This window comes from Camelina sativa, chromosome 7 (assembly GCF_000633955.1).
Source record: "Camelina sativa cultivar DH55 chromosome 7, Cs, whole genome shotgun sequence".
Lineage (NCBI taxonomy): Eukaryota > Viridiplantae > Streptophyta > Magnoliopsida > Brassicales > Brassicaceae > Camelina > Camelina sativa.
Window position 1 is genome coordinate 19,339,559 of NC_025691.1, and position 13,431 is coordinate 19,352,989.

The window sequence follows — 13,431 nt, forward strand, 5'->3', positions numbered from 1 at the left end:
CCGCCGGTCCTAATCTAGCTATTATTATTTTTATGAACACCTACTTATTCCAAAATATGTCAAAAGCAAATTGATGAATTAATATGACGTTTATGGTATGTGTTATATTGATAAGATATCGATTTTCAGTATTAAACAAACTAAAAATACTTGGTCAAATATTGGACAATTCATCAATATGTGCTTGAAAAAGCTATCGTCTATTTCTCTAACAGAGTTTTTTTTCAAAAAACCAAAAATCTTTTAGAATCCAGGTTTCAATACCTCCCTCTTAAAAAGAGTACCAAGTCAAAAAAAACAAAATTTACTTTTTACTAAGTTTGAGTTGGAAAATAAGACAAAAAAAAAACAAAGCCAACCTTGAATAAGAGAAAATAAGGAATTAATATATTTATGCTTCCTTATTTAATCTGTTTTCTTTCTACCGTCGTAAGTAGACAAATCATTGTCAAGGAACCTCTCTAAAACCGTTCTGAAAGGTAATATAATCAACTGAAAATATAATCTACTTAAAATAATGATTCATTCAAGTCCTACACTATTATATTTTTTGTCTTTAGTTAAAAATTAAAATGAAACTAAAATATATAAAAATTAAATGTGACAGTCACAATATTGTAAGAACTGCAATAAATATGTATTGCTCATTAGATCGAAAGTATAAAAAAAATAGTGTATTAATGAAGTAAATAAAATTATATAATATTTAATTTCTAATAATGATATAATTCAACTTGAATTAGAAATTATACATGGCTGACTACATTAAAATTTGAGAATATTTTTAATTATGCAAATGTAAATATTTTTTTTTTATAATAAAAATCAATTCATATAACTAATGCTAGTTAAACGAGAATAAAGAATACTTAAGAACTTGATGCATGTAAATCATATATATATATATATGTTAAATAATTTGTTATGATAGTATTAACAAGAGAAAATTAGATTGTGTTTTTATTTTTAATTTTTTAATAAATTATTATTACTAATATAAATAAGAAAAATTAAAAATTTGAACCATCCGTAACCACTTGCTGCTGCAAACGTTGCCGGAATAAGTTTTTGAAATCTAACGATTTCAAACGACATGTAACGGTATAGAACGATTTCTGTTATTATTGTTAAATGTTAGCAACCACAACCTCCGACAAACAATATTAAAATTCTAATTATTCAAATAATTCATTAAATTCAGAAATTGGATAAATTTGTATTTAGTGTGCACAAACTTGTGTGTATAGTTTTGGGCTAATTTAATGAGGATTTCACTAATAAAACTATTAAAAAGTGCAATAAAATAAAAATCAAACTAAGATATTGTCTAACAAAAGCTATATAAAAAGAATTATTAGTATTAGTAATATCTTACAAGATTTATCTAAATCATTAATTTGTATTTACAATTTGGATATCTCTAAATACATAATTTTGTATTTAATACTTAGATTTAGATACTTCTAATTGATCTAAAATATTAATTTATTCACTATTTAGAGATATCTCTAATTGAATAATTTGTATCCACTATTTAAAGATATCTCTAATTGAATAACTCTAGATTTTTATTTATTATCTTCAAATCTTTTTAATCATTAAATTTATAATATTGGATTTTAATACCAAAAAAAAAAATCAAATAAACCTCTTTTTGGACAAGAGCTAAGTGTTCCTTTTCCTAGTAAACAAATAACATATGGTCCGAATCACGACCGAACCCACACGAACCACTTGACTCAAAGTGGCGTTAAGTTTTTCCTTTTTTATTTATTTGTGATTTACCTTTTTACCACCCGTGTGATATAGTTAAAAAAGTTAAGAAGACTCAACAAGTGTCAACTTAAAAAGTGTCCCTACAAAAAAAAAAAACAAATTTACTTTTTACTAAGTTAATTGGAAAATAAATAAATAAAAAGAAAAAAAGAAAAAAAAAACAAAGCCGACCTTGGGAGAAAATTCCTTTATTTAATCTGTTTAACCTCTCTAAAACCCTACTCCTCCCTCCTCTCTGTCTCTGTCTTCTTCTCCAATCCAAATCTCTCGATTCCTAAACTTTTTTTATAAAAAAACCCTAAATCACGCTTCTCTCAAGCTTCTATCTATCACACCGGACTCTCCTCGGTTCCATCTTTCTCTGCCGCCAGGTTTTTTAATCTCATTGATCCGAATTCGGATTTAGTTTTTTTTTTTTCATTGATCTAGGGTTTTTTTTTTCTCCGATTTGATTTGAAATTGGTTCTGACCTGCTCTGTTTTTGATTTATTCAGTAAGTGTGCAGATATGGCTACCGAGGAAGGTGTTCATTCAGCTCAGAAGGTTTCTGCTTCCTTTGTGGAACAGTACTTTTCTTTTTTAAAAAGTCATACTCAGGAAGCTTGTAGGTTTTACGTTGATGCCAGTGTTGTCACCAGACCTAAACCTGATGGTACTATGATGTCTTTTACTTCCGTTGAGGTAAAAAGTCTTCTCCTTTTTTTTTGAAATCGATCTCATGGTTAGTTTAATTAGGTCAAGGTTTCTTTGATTTAGTCTTGTGTATTGATCTGTGGAGATTGAGTTTGTGCTATTTCACATTGTGGCTATTGTCGTTGTTTAGAATCTCTATGAACAAAAATCAAGACTTTTGGATATTTATTTATTTGTTTATATCATTCTTGGTTCTTCAGGCTATCAAGGAGCAGATCCTTTCCTCTGACTATGAGAATACTACATTTGAGATCAAGAGTGTCGATTCTCAGACTTCTTTTGAAGATGGGATTTTTATCATGGTTGTTGGTTTCTTGACTGGTAAAGATAACCTGAGGAGGAAGTTCTCTCAGATGTTTTATCTGGCACATCGGAACCAGGAAAATCCAACCTATGATGTCCTCAATGACATTTTTCGTTATGTTGATGATGATGACTCCACCCCAAAATCTCTACCTGGTTAGTTGTTGTGTTACTTTTTTTTTTCTGTGTGGTTTTAAGTTTGTAGTTTTACTAAGAAAGAGAGTATTGACTGTATATTGATAACTCTTTCGTGGTGCCAGCAACTGAGAAGGTGAAGCCAGCTGAGGAGGTAAAGAAGACCGAGAAGTCTGTTACTGCTGCTGTTACAAAGAATGCTGTTGCTATAGCTGCTGCTCCGTTGGACAATGGAAAGGTCAAGCGCTCTGAAGAAAAAGCTGTTGCTGCTCAAAAACCAACAGAGCCAGTTGCTGAAACAGTTGCTCCTCAGCCTAAAGGAGCCAAGAAATCGTTTGCTGCGATAGTGAGTTTTATTTTTTGCATAATTTTTTTCTTTTAACATTGGACATCTATGCATACTTATATAAGTAACACCCATTACAGGTTCAATCAGCGGCACACAACGTTGCTCCGTTTCAAGTTAAAGCTGTTAAAGCCCCGGTTCAGAAACCTAAAGTCGTGGAAAAACCCCGTGCAGCTGGTGCACCTCAAAAACCTGCTTCTGTTAGTAACTCTGTAAAGAAATCCAGTCAGAGGATCATTGATGAACCAGGTTAGCAGGCAGAGATGGCCATTGATGTTGGATTGAAATAAATATTTTCGTTTCTTGTTTGTTTCTTGTATATCAAACGGGTGTTTCTTCGTTTTCAGGAACTGCGATATTTGTGGCTAATCTGCCAATGAATGCAATGCCACCTCAACTCCATGAACTGTTCAAGGATTTTGGTCCTATCAAAGAAAATGGGATTCAAGTCCGAAGCTCCAGGGTTTGATCTTTTGACCTCTTGTGTCTTTTTGCTATTACTAATCATCACCTCTTCTAGGTTCCCTTACACGAGTTGTACACATTTCTTATGCGTCCAGGGCCAGACTAATGCAGTTTGCTTCGGGTTTATTTCCTTTGAGTCTGCTTCCTCTGTCCAGAGCGTGCTTCAGGTAATTATAAATTCCAGCTTCTTGTTTCCCCGTTTAAAAGTCTCTGAATATTCTGATTCAAACTCTTGTCAAATTCCAGGCTGCCAAGAACACGCCCTTCATGCTTGCAGACCGTAAGCTTCGTGTAAAGGAAAAAGAAGGTTAGCTCGTCGTTTTCCTTAAACCTAAACCCTCTTGCTATGAAATCATCGCTTTCTAGCGTGCAAGGCTGAAACTTTCTCTTGGATACTTTGCAGTTGACTACGATGGAAGCAAACAACCTTCTGGGAAAACCAGAGGTGGAAACAGTGTAAGCAAGCCTCAACCTCAGGCTCAGGCTCCGACTCAGGCTCAGGCTGAGAATGGCTCTGCTGCCCCTGCAGATGAGGGAGATGAGTTCACGCTCGTCATAAGCCGTAGGAACCGTAGAGGTGGAAGTGGTGGAAGCAGTGAAAGCAAGACACAGAATGGATCTGCAGATGGTGAAGATGAGTTCAAGCCAGTCAGAAGCCGTAGGAACGGTGGAAGAAATGAAAGAAGAGGAGGAGCACGCACTGGAAACGGAGACATTAACCAAAAACACAGTGAAGGAAGAAGAGCCCCTTAGGTTCAAACAAAGAGCTTGCTAGATGTTGATGCTGTCCTCCTTTACAAACACCACCAACACAGGAACACCTATAATTTGCAGCTTTACTAGAAATTTAATTGTTTCAAGTGTTTGCAAATCGAGATTACTTTACAGATTCAAATATTTTTACTTCTTTTTCTTAGGTTTCTTTTTTTCGTTTTCTCCTCATGGAACTCAATATAATTTCTTCATTTCCTAGTTTCTTTTTGTTTATTTTCTCCTTCTATATTCCAAATTCTTTATTCGAATATTCCACCATTCTTATTATAGCATTCGTTATGTATATAATAAGAGAACAAACGAATTAATCAAGAAACACTTTAAGCGAATACGTGAAGGTATATCCTATGGTTTGTTCCTTTGCGAATGATCAGTTCACTTTAAAATAAGCTTATATGATATCTGGTCTAAGGTCGCATCATTGTAGTTTCTAAAGAAACAAAGATGACAATACAATTTGTAATAATAATAAAAGAAAGTAATTAGCATATTGCTTGATAAAGAGAAAACAAACAATATGCGAATGCGACACATCTCGATCTCTCTTATCTCCACGTCAACGATTTTGCTAGATTTGATTCCATTCCCTTTTTCCAGCTTACCAACCTTTTTCTATTTTAAAAGAGAAAATGCCTTAAAATGGCTTATCTTTTAGGAAATTTTTTTCCCTTTCGAAAGTAATTTTCTATTATTTTTTTAGCAGTAGGGAACTATAAAGGAAATGACTATAACATTTTATAATTTAAAAAAAAAATGAGAAAGGAAGAGAATATCATGATTATTATCATCTTATAATGTTTGGATTTTTTTTTAAGATGTTTTTTTATAATCATGGTTACTTTTGATTTTATCTTTTGCTTTTGGCTTGTTACATTCAAATGTATAAGAAATCATTATGACATAATCTGAATATACTTGAAAAAAAATAATAATAATCCATAATAAATGTGGCTTGGGAGTGTAATGTGAGATGTGTGGAGTTAGAGGTGGACTCGGAGATGGTTGTTAGCTTTCTCACGATAGGGATAAGTGATTCTCATCCTCTGTCTTTCTTAGTACGGTTGTGCTATGGCTTTATTTCTAGGGACTGGCTGATCCGTATTACTCATATGATATCTATAGGGAAGCTAACCGTCTTACAGATGGTTTAGCCAACTATGCCTTTTCTTTACCGTTGGGTTTCAAATTTTTAGATGTTTGTCCGGATGATCTTAATATTGAGCTGCTAGCGGATGAGATTGGAACTACGTATTCACATTTTATTCGAATGTAACTTGGATTTTATTTTTTAATAAATTATAGGAGACTTTGTCTCCTCTCTTCTACCAAAAAAAATAATCCATAACAAATGTTGGAAAAGTTTGTTGAAAAACTTTAGAGCTTGTGGTGGATAAAAAAAATCATTTTTCTTCGCAGTTATAATTTTTTAAAAATATATGTTGACAATCCCCCTCCCACAAAAAAAAAGGATAATTGTAAATAATATAGTACTCGTTATTGGTTATACTTTTGTGGCAAAGTTTGGATGCAATGAGGACTCATCCCTAAGTAAACAACTTACATTCAATATTCAAAAATTTCCAAGAAAATTCAAAACCTTGTTTGAATCCTTTTAAAAAGCGTATACTTTCATATACCAATCTCTTGGGGACACGTGACCCCCCCTATATATGGTTATAATGAGCTCCCCTACGCCATTGCTACGCCACCTATTAGCTTGATGTGTGGTGGAATTAGTGATGATGGTGAGTGGTGTATATTCCTTTTAGAATCATACATGAGTTTTTTGTCGACCAATCTAAATCCATATGTTTTGTTCACTGATATTGTATGTAACTGCCGTTTACTAAAAAAAAACAAAACACACAGAATATAGTTTTATAGGTTTTATCAATATGCTTATATTATCAATACAAATTAACATTGAGATAAATCATATAAAGATTGATTAGTTTATGAGATAAATCATATAAAGATTGATTAGTAATGAGATAAATCTGTCACACTCAGTAAGTTTTATATATTAATTTTGGCTTGAAATGTTTTTGGTGAAATTATATATTAATTTTTTTCGTAACCTTTACAATATTAACGATTTATTTGTTGTTGCATTTCTATCATGGATGTAAGTTACAAATGAATAGTTTACTAATATATATATATATATATATATATATAATGACCGGATAGTTGAATTATTCTTATCGAATCTTGACTTATTATATACTTATGTTGACTATTAGTAGTAGTAGATAACTAGATATCATAGAAAAGAAAAGACACCAGTTATTAATCTTGCGCAAAATTAAAAAAATATTGGAGTAGCTAAAGATATGCCATGTTCATCGAGTCTCAAAGCTATTAGTTTGTACGATAGACTCTGACTCTGAGTGAACATAATATATAGAGTTATTTAACTAAATATATTACGCAATCAAAACACTATAGTAGTCTGCATGATTCACGTTCTGTCATGAAGTAGATGATTTGGGGAAGAAATTAAAAAAAGTAAAAAAGAAAAAACAAGAAGTGGATCGGGATGTTTAGACAACGCAAGGGATCCCCACACCCACTAGGACACGTGTTAACATGTCCGAGCTCTGACATGCTTCACGTTCCAGCGACAGTTCGTTGTCACGGTGTAAGAGGTCTCTCCCAGATCTCTCTGAGCTGGCCTTGTAGGACCACGTACCTTAACCTTAGCCAATGGGTTCCGCTTAAGATATATAACTAGTTTTAGTAATAAACTTTGCTTTAGTAAAAACAAATATTTATATTGGTTCATGCGATGACGGTCACGTTCGATTAAGGTTAGAGAGGAAATTTTTTGGTTCTTTGTTATAGAGGAAATGAAAAACGAGTTATTTTCTCCTAATAACTATCATATCTAGCCATATAGAATCTAAACTTTGATTTCGATCTATATATCCATCAAACAAACGTTTTACACCTATTTCTCCCCAAAATAAAAGTTTTATATTTAAATCTTCCCAAATCTCGGTTACATCGGTTTACACTTCAAAACCCGAATTAAACCAAATATTAAACCACTAAGAGTTGATTCTGAATTAAAATCTGACCAATCATTAATTGATTTGATATTTCTTCTTGGCCTGATTCTTCCATCAACCAATGATATTGATAAATTTGATTTTCAATTTCAATTACAAAAGGATTTTCATTACAAAAACTGATTGGATAAATTCATTGTAATTAAATTCGATTGTAATTAACCATAATTGTTAGAGTAGGAAGATTGATGATAAAGATGAGTGGAAGTGATAGCCGAGAGTCGCGTCGCAAGAGCTGACGAAGATGGTGGAGAGGAAGGAACAAAGCCATGTATTATTGCGACGGCGCTGTTTGGTGGACTACCCAGATCGCCTTCACATTCTTCGACCACCACTGCCTTCACCTTCTCGACATGTCTCTCTCCCGTGAAGACTCGCTTTTCCTCGACTCCTCTTTCTCTCCTCAACCATCTCCACTCTCCACCTCGCTGAGTCCACTCGGTTGGAACAGCTCTTCACTTACCAGATCTCAAATCCATGGAGCGACGACGATGAAGTTGTGTCCATCTCTCTCCCCTCCTCCTCCTCCTCTTCACTCGTCTTCTTCTTCAACAACCTATGGATCCCCGACAGTGCCTTCATCCCACACCAACGACGGTGGTGTCAACAAAATTATGAAGACTTCAAATTCATATACTATTATAGTAGTGTCGTGGACATGGAATATGCTCTCCTTCATTTTTTCCATTAAAAACAATTGTTTTTATTATAAGAACAAAGAATTTGCTCTAGGTGCCAATAGAGTGTTTTGGTCGTGTTTTCATCGATCAGGTGTTTTGGTTTTAGGTTCCAATCGGGTTCTAATCTAATATAAATTTGGTTTTCTTTGGTTTTAATTGGTTTTGTTTGTCTAGTAATTAGTTAAGTGAACAATAAACCGATGTAACCCAAATTTGTGGGGTAATAGAACTCAAACTATCAATTCGAGGAGGTTTAAATATAAAACTTTTATTTTGGGGAGAAATAGGTGTAGAACGTTTGATTGATGGATATATAGATCGAGGTCAAAGTTTGGGTTTTATCTGGCTAGATATGATAGTTATCGGGGGGAAATAGCTCGTATTCCCCAGAGGAAATTGATATCTTTGATTTTTTAAACTTATGATATTAGATTTAAAAGAATTAGGATATCTAGATTTGCAAATTTAGTTATTTAGATTCAGATCCCTCGTGTGTAAAGATCAGATGCCCATGCCCATATGACTTATGATATTTCAGAATGAATGTATATTCACAAATTTAAAATGTTCTATATGTTGTGGGATAATTGTTGATTTGTTTACTTGTGAAACTTATAATACCGATGTGATATTTTTTTTAAAAAATCGTTGCTAAAGGTATTAAAAATGTAATTTTTCTTATAGAGGTACCCCTTGGTTCTTTAAGTGTATTAGTGAGGTACTTGTCCCAAATCATGTTTACGGTACTGGAAGATTGTCCGGTATGTTTCCTTGAGGCTCTCTGACCACTTATCCACAAGTACACCAAGTTGTGTTTGTATATATCATTCTCTTTGAGTTGTCAAGTAATCAGCCGTTCTAGAGATCTATGGTGACAATAATTTAATTTACTTCATCAAGGTGTTCCTGTTTCCGTTCTAAACATTTCTAAAACCGGTTTGAGAAACAATAAAATTAAAACAAGTACTTAAGACTAACAGTTTACGATTCGATTTAATGAATGTAATAAAAAGATCGGCTTAAATAAATAAAACTCGTTCACTCAAATATAATCACTATATGTTATAATAATACTACATGCTCTAATTTAACTGTTAATATAAGTATATAGAACTCGAAATCAGTGATCACAATATAGGCGATAATGATGATAAAGTTTCAAATCTAATAGTACTTATGGACTCCAAGTTGCTAATCTATAATGTTAATTAAAGCTAAAGAAACTTGTTTTTATAATAAATCATCTTATAACCATAAATTGATAACTAGTTTTTAATAACAAATAAAAATTCATTCATCTCAAAATAGAACACATTATTTCTATTTTGGAATATTTCTATTTTGGAATGAATAGCACCAAGCCACCAGCAATCATGAATTGAAAAAAAAAAAAAATCACACTGCAGAACATGTAATAAAATGGTTATAAAACAAAAACACATAACTTATTCACACTCACGAGTAGTCACGAATCATAAATAATTAAATACACAATTGTCTTTGAATACGTATTAAAAATTAACAAAAAAAAATGGAATGTTATGTACACACAAACCATTGTAGGACCTGAAGTGATTGATGTACATACAAGAATGAAGAACATTAACAAAACAGAGCAACACGTGTCTCGTACTCTTCAAGTCGACACATGTCTCGTTCCCCGTCTTTAACGCTGCTGAGTACACGTAACTTGCCAGCGAATATTTTTTAACATTTTTTATTTTAATAATATTTTGTTTTTTAAAAGTACAGTAAAACCTCTATAAATTAATATTTTATAAATTAATAAACATTATAAATTACTAAATTTTGTTAGTCCCAAATCGGAATAGTGCAAAAAATAACAAAATTCGATAAAATAATAAAATAATAATTTTTTGAAAATACTCATATAAAATATGGTCCCAATAATATTATAAATTAATAATCTTTTAAATTTACATATATATATGTGTTGAGATAGTAAAGTATATTTTTCTTAAACCTCGTATCTATAAAACAATTGTTATATTGTATCTTCAAACTATAATGATATAAATTATTCTATAACATTTCATAAAACAACTAAAACTTTTTAAAGTTTTCAATTTCTAAGTATGCATCATTTGCATTTTGATAGTTTCGTAGATTATTAAAATACGATAATTGATATTTTTATTCATAAATTTGAATATTTATGTCATGTGTATAAGTGAATTTGTCTATAATATTTGTAATTTATTTTCAATAATATTTTTTAATTATTTCAAATTCAATTCTAATACCATAAAAATTACAATATTCTTTAATTTATAATATTTGTAAAAAAAATATTTCTATAATATTTGTAATTTCATAATCTTATTTTGTAAAAATTGACTCAATTCATAATTTTAAAAAATTAAACAATTAAAAAATATATTTATAAATTAATAATTATTAATTTACATTATAAAATAATTATTATTAATTTATAAATAAATTAATATTACTATAAATTAATATAATATTTTGGTCATAACATTATTAATTTATAGAGGTTTTAGTGTAATAGAGAAATTAGAGAGAGCAAAGAAGCAATAATAAGAAAAGAAATGAGAGAAAACGTACGAAAACGTGTCGAGTGGGAGGATCATCTTGATTGCCACTTGGCTCTCTTTACTCTTCTCTTCTTCTTCTTCTGTACTTTTCACACATTGGCTATTCTCTCTCGTCCCTTTCTTCTTCTCTACGTGCCCCAAACATTGTTGTTGTTTATTCTTTATATATTATGGAGTAACATTTAAATAATTTAAAAATGTAAATATTTTAATTAAATTGAAAACAAATTTGAGATAAGACTCTAATTGATTACAATTTTCTACTTCTGGTGAAAAATATTAGGAGTAAATAGAAAAAATAATTACAGGGATTTGATTCTTTTTTTCCTTCTTCTAATTGTATTACTTTGTTAATAACGGAACTGAATATTCATTCCCTCTGTTTTGTGTTGTGCTCACAATTTGAGTTTCTTTCTCTTTCTCTCGGTCTGTCTCTCATCCATTCAACCTTTATTTTTTTTCTTTGTCTCTCTCATTTTTGAGTGATGAATGTATTATTCAATAGTAACAAAACGTGTCTTGTAAATTAAAACCCTTTTTATTTTTTTTTCGTCTGAGATAAAATGGATCGTGGCATCAAAATCTAATCCTTTTTTTTTGTTTTCTTATATTACTGTTTCATCATCAGCTCAGCTGTAGTAATTTTTTTATTTTATTTTAATGGCGGAAGCAAACGAGAGGAGTAGAGATATGGGGAGAAGTAACAGTTGTGTGTTTCCTAGAGATCTGCTTCAGAGGTTTATCTCTAACTCTGTTGATGATGAAGACGACGAGGAAGAGGACGAGGAGGTTGAGTTGAATCTTGGTTTATCTCTTGGTGGGAGATTCGGAGTTGATAAGAGTTGTAACAACAAGCTCGTGAGATCTTCTTCCGTTGTGGTGACGATGCCTCTTTTCCGGGAGGTTCATCGTCAAACCACGACGACGACGACGGCGGAGAGAACGTCAACAGCGGCGGCGGCGACGACTACGACGAGGGGTATGGGTTTGATGAGAACGACGTCGTTGCCGGCTGAGTCGGAGGAGGAGTGGAGGAAGAGGAAAGAGATGCAGACTTTAAGGAGAATGGCTGCTAAGCGACGGAGAAGCGAGAAGCTTCGTAGCGGCGGCGCCGGAGGAGGAACTAACCCGGAAGAAGCTGGGACCGCCGCCGCCACCACCACTTCGAGGCGGAGAGGTAGACCATCTTCAGGACTTCCACGGTGGTCTGCTACGGCTGACAAAAGCGGGCTTTTACGGCAGCGTAGTGGTGTTCTTGAAGGCTCCCTTGAGTCTCAAGGCGGAGGAGGGGGTTCATCTAGCGTCTCCGAGTTAGAAACTAAAGGTATATAATAAAAGTATATATATACTAATCTCTCTTATCTGATCATCATTATTAACACAAGCAATTTAGATCATTAGTTAATCTTTATGCATCAGTCTCAAATCGCAAGTTTAGTGTTGTATTGTATTGTTTAGGTAGAAAAGCTTAATCCTTGGATACAAAGTTTCCGCCTTTTAGTAACCCGAAAGGTCATTTAGCTTTAGTAATAGATTGACCAATGGTACTAATGTTTTGCTGAATACAGCTTCGAGTGATGAAGCAAGAAGTTTACCATCATCGACAACACAACAACCACAACAACAAGAAGCAACAACAAAGCCAACAACGAATCGGCTGAGAAGATTGAGTTCAGTGGACATGAACATGAAGATGGAGCCACAAGGGAAAGGGAAGAGTGAGATGCCATGTGTGTTCACCAAAGGAGATGGTCCTAATGGGAAGAGAGTTGATGGGATTCTTTATAGATATGGTAATGGAGAAGAAGTAAGGATCATGTGTGTTTGCCATGGCGATTTCTTGTCTCCGGCTGATTTCGTTAAACACGCCGGTGGTCCTAATGTAGAACACCCTCTTAGGCACATTGTTGTCAACACTTCTTCTCCTTCTAATAATCTCTTTTAATAGACCCAAAACCCCTCTAACCAAACCCACTCTTGTTTAGAGAAACATGTTTTTTAAGAGTCTTGCCATGTCCCAAATTTTAAGTTATATATGTATTTTTTTTACTACATTATACAGAGAGAGTTAAGGAGAAACATTATTCATATCAGTTTAAGAGATTAGAATGAGAATAACATTTTGATGTATGATGCATATGGTGAATAAGAGTAATACAAGATGATGATAAACCTCCCTACTCTGAAAATAAAAAGAACATACTTGAAAAAGATTTCTAATGGCTACGCACTTGTTTACTGCTGCTGTACAGATAGATACTCTAAAACACACTTCTTCTTCTTCTTGGTCTTCTAGCTTTGTATCACAACTTATTAGGCTGGATTCGTTTCAGCAGTCTAACAGCTTGTTTCATCGTTGGCCTTACCGAGAGGCTATCAACGGTGCATTTGAGAGCCAAATGTAGAACCTCAACCAGATCGTCCGGAGGACCAGTCTCCCACAGTCCCTTGGTGAAGACTTCTTTGGCTTTGCCTTGACTCAGCATCATATGTGCCCAGGAGACAATGTTAAACCCGTTCTCATGAGATGAGAAAGAAGGGTCTAGAGCTCGCTTGTCTGATATCAGCTCCAAGAGGACAATACCGTAGCTGTAAACATCTGCTTTCTC

The 13,431-nt window shown here is 33.1% G+C and overlaps 3 protein-coding genes across 3 annotated transcripts in view; 2 read left to right on the plus strand and 1 right to left on the minus strand.

Moving 5' to 3' along the window:
* Positions 1,977-4,705, plus strand: LOC104701551 (ras GTPase-activating protein-binding protein 1). The gene is made up of 9 exons (XM_010417257.2): positions 1,977-2,147; positions 2,271-2,457; positions 2,670-2,928; positions 3,033-3,253; positions 3,334-3,502; positions 3,601-3,716; positions 3,814-3,885; positions 3,965-4,025; positions 4,122-4,705. The coding sequence occupies exons 2-9, from the start codon at positions 2,284-2,286 to the stop codon at positions 4,469-4,471; spliced, it is 1,422 nt and encodes a 473-aa protein (XP_010415559.1). The 5' UTR covers positions 1,977-2,147; positions 2,271-2,283; the 3' UTR covers positions 4,472-4,705.
* Positions 11,049-12,952, plus strand: LOC104701552 (ninja-family protein AFP1-like). Its single transcript, XM_010417258.2, has 2 exons — positions 11,049-12,146; positions 12,391-12,952. Exons 1-2 carry the CDS (start codon positions 11,483-11,485, stop codon positions 12,765-12,767), a joined length of 1,041 nt encoding a protein of 346 aa, XP_010415560.1. The 5' UTR covers positions 11,049-11,482; the 3' UTR covers positions 12,768-12,952.
* LOC104701553 (probable LRR receptor-like serine/threonine-protein kinase RPK1) overlaps positions 12,891-13,431 on the minus strand; it is a 2,920-nt gene continuing 2,379 nt past the window's right edge. The window contains exon 2 of the mRNA XM_019227715.1: positions 12,891-13,421. Coding sequence (XP_019083260.1) covers positions 13,126-13,421 — 296 coding nt within the window. The 3' untranslated portion in view covers positions 12,891-13,125. The remainder of the gene's footprint in view (positions 13,422-13,431) is intronic.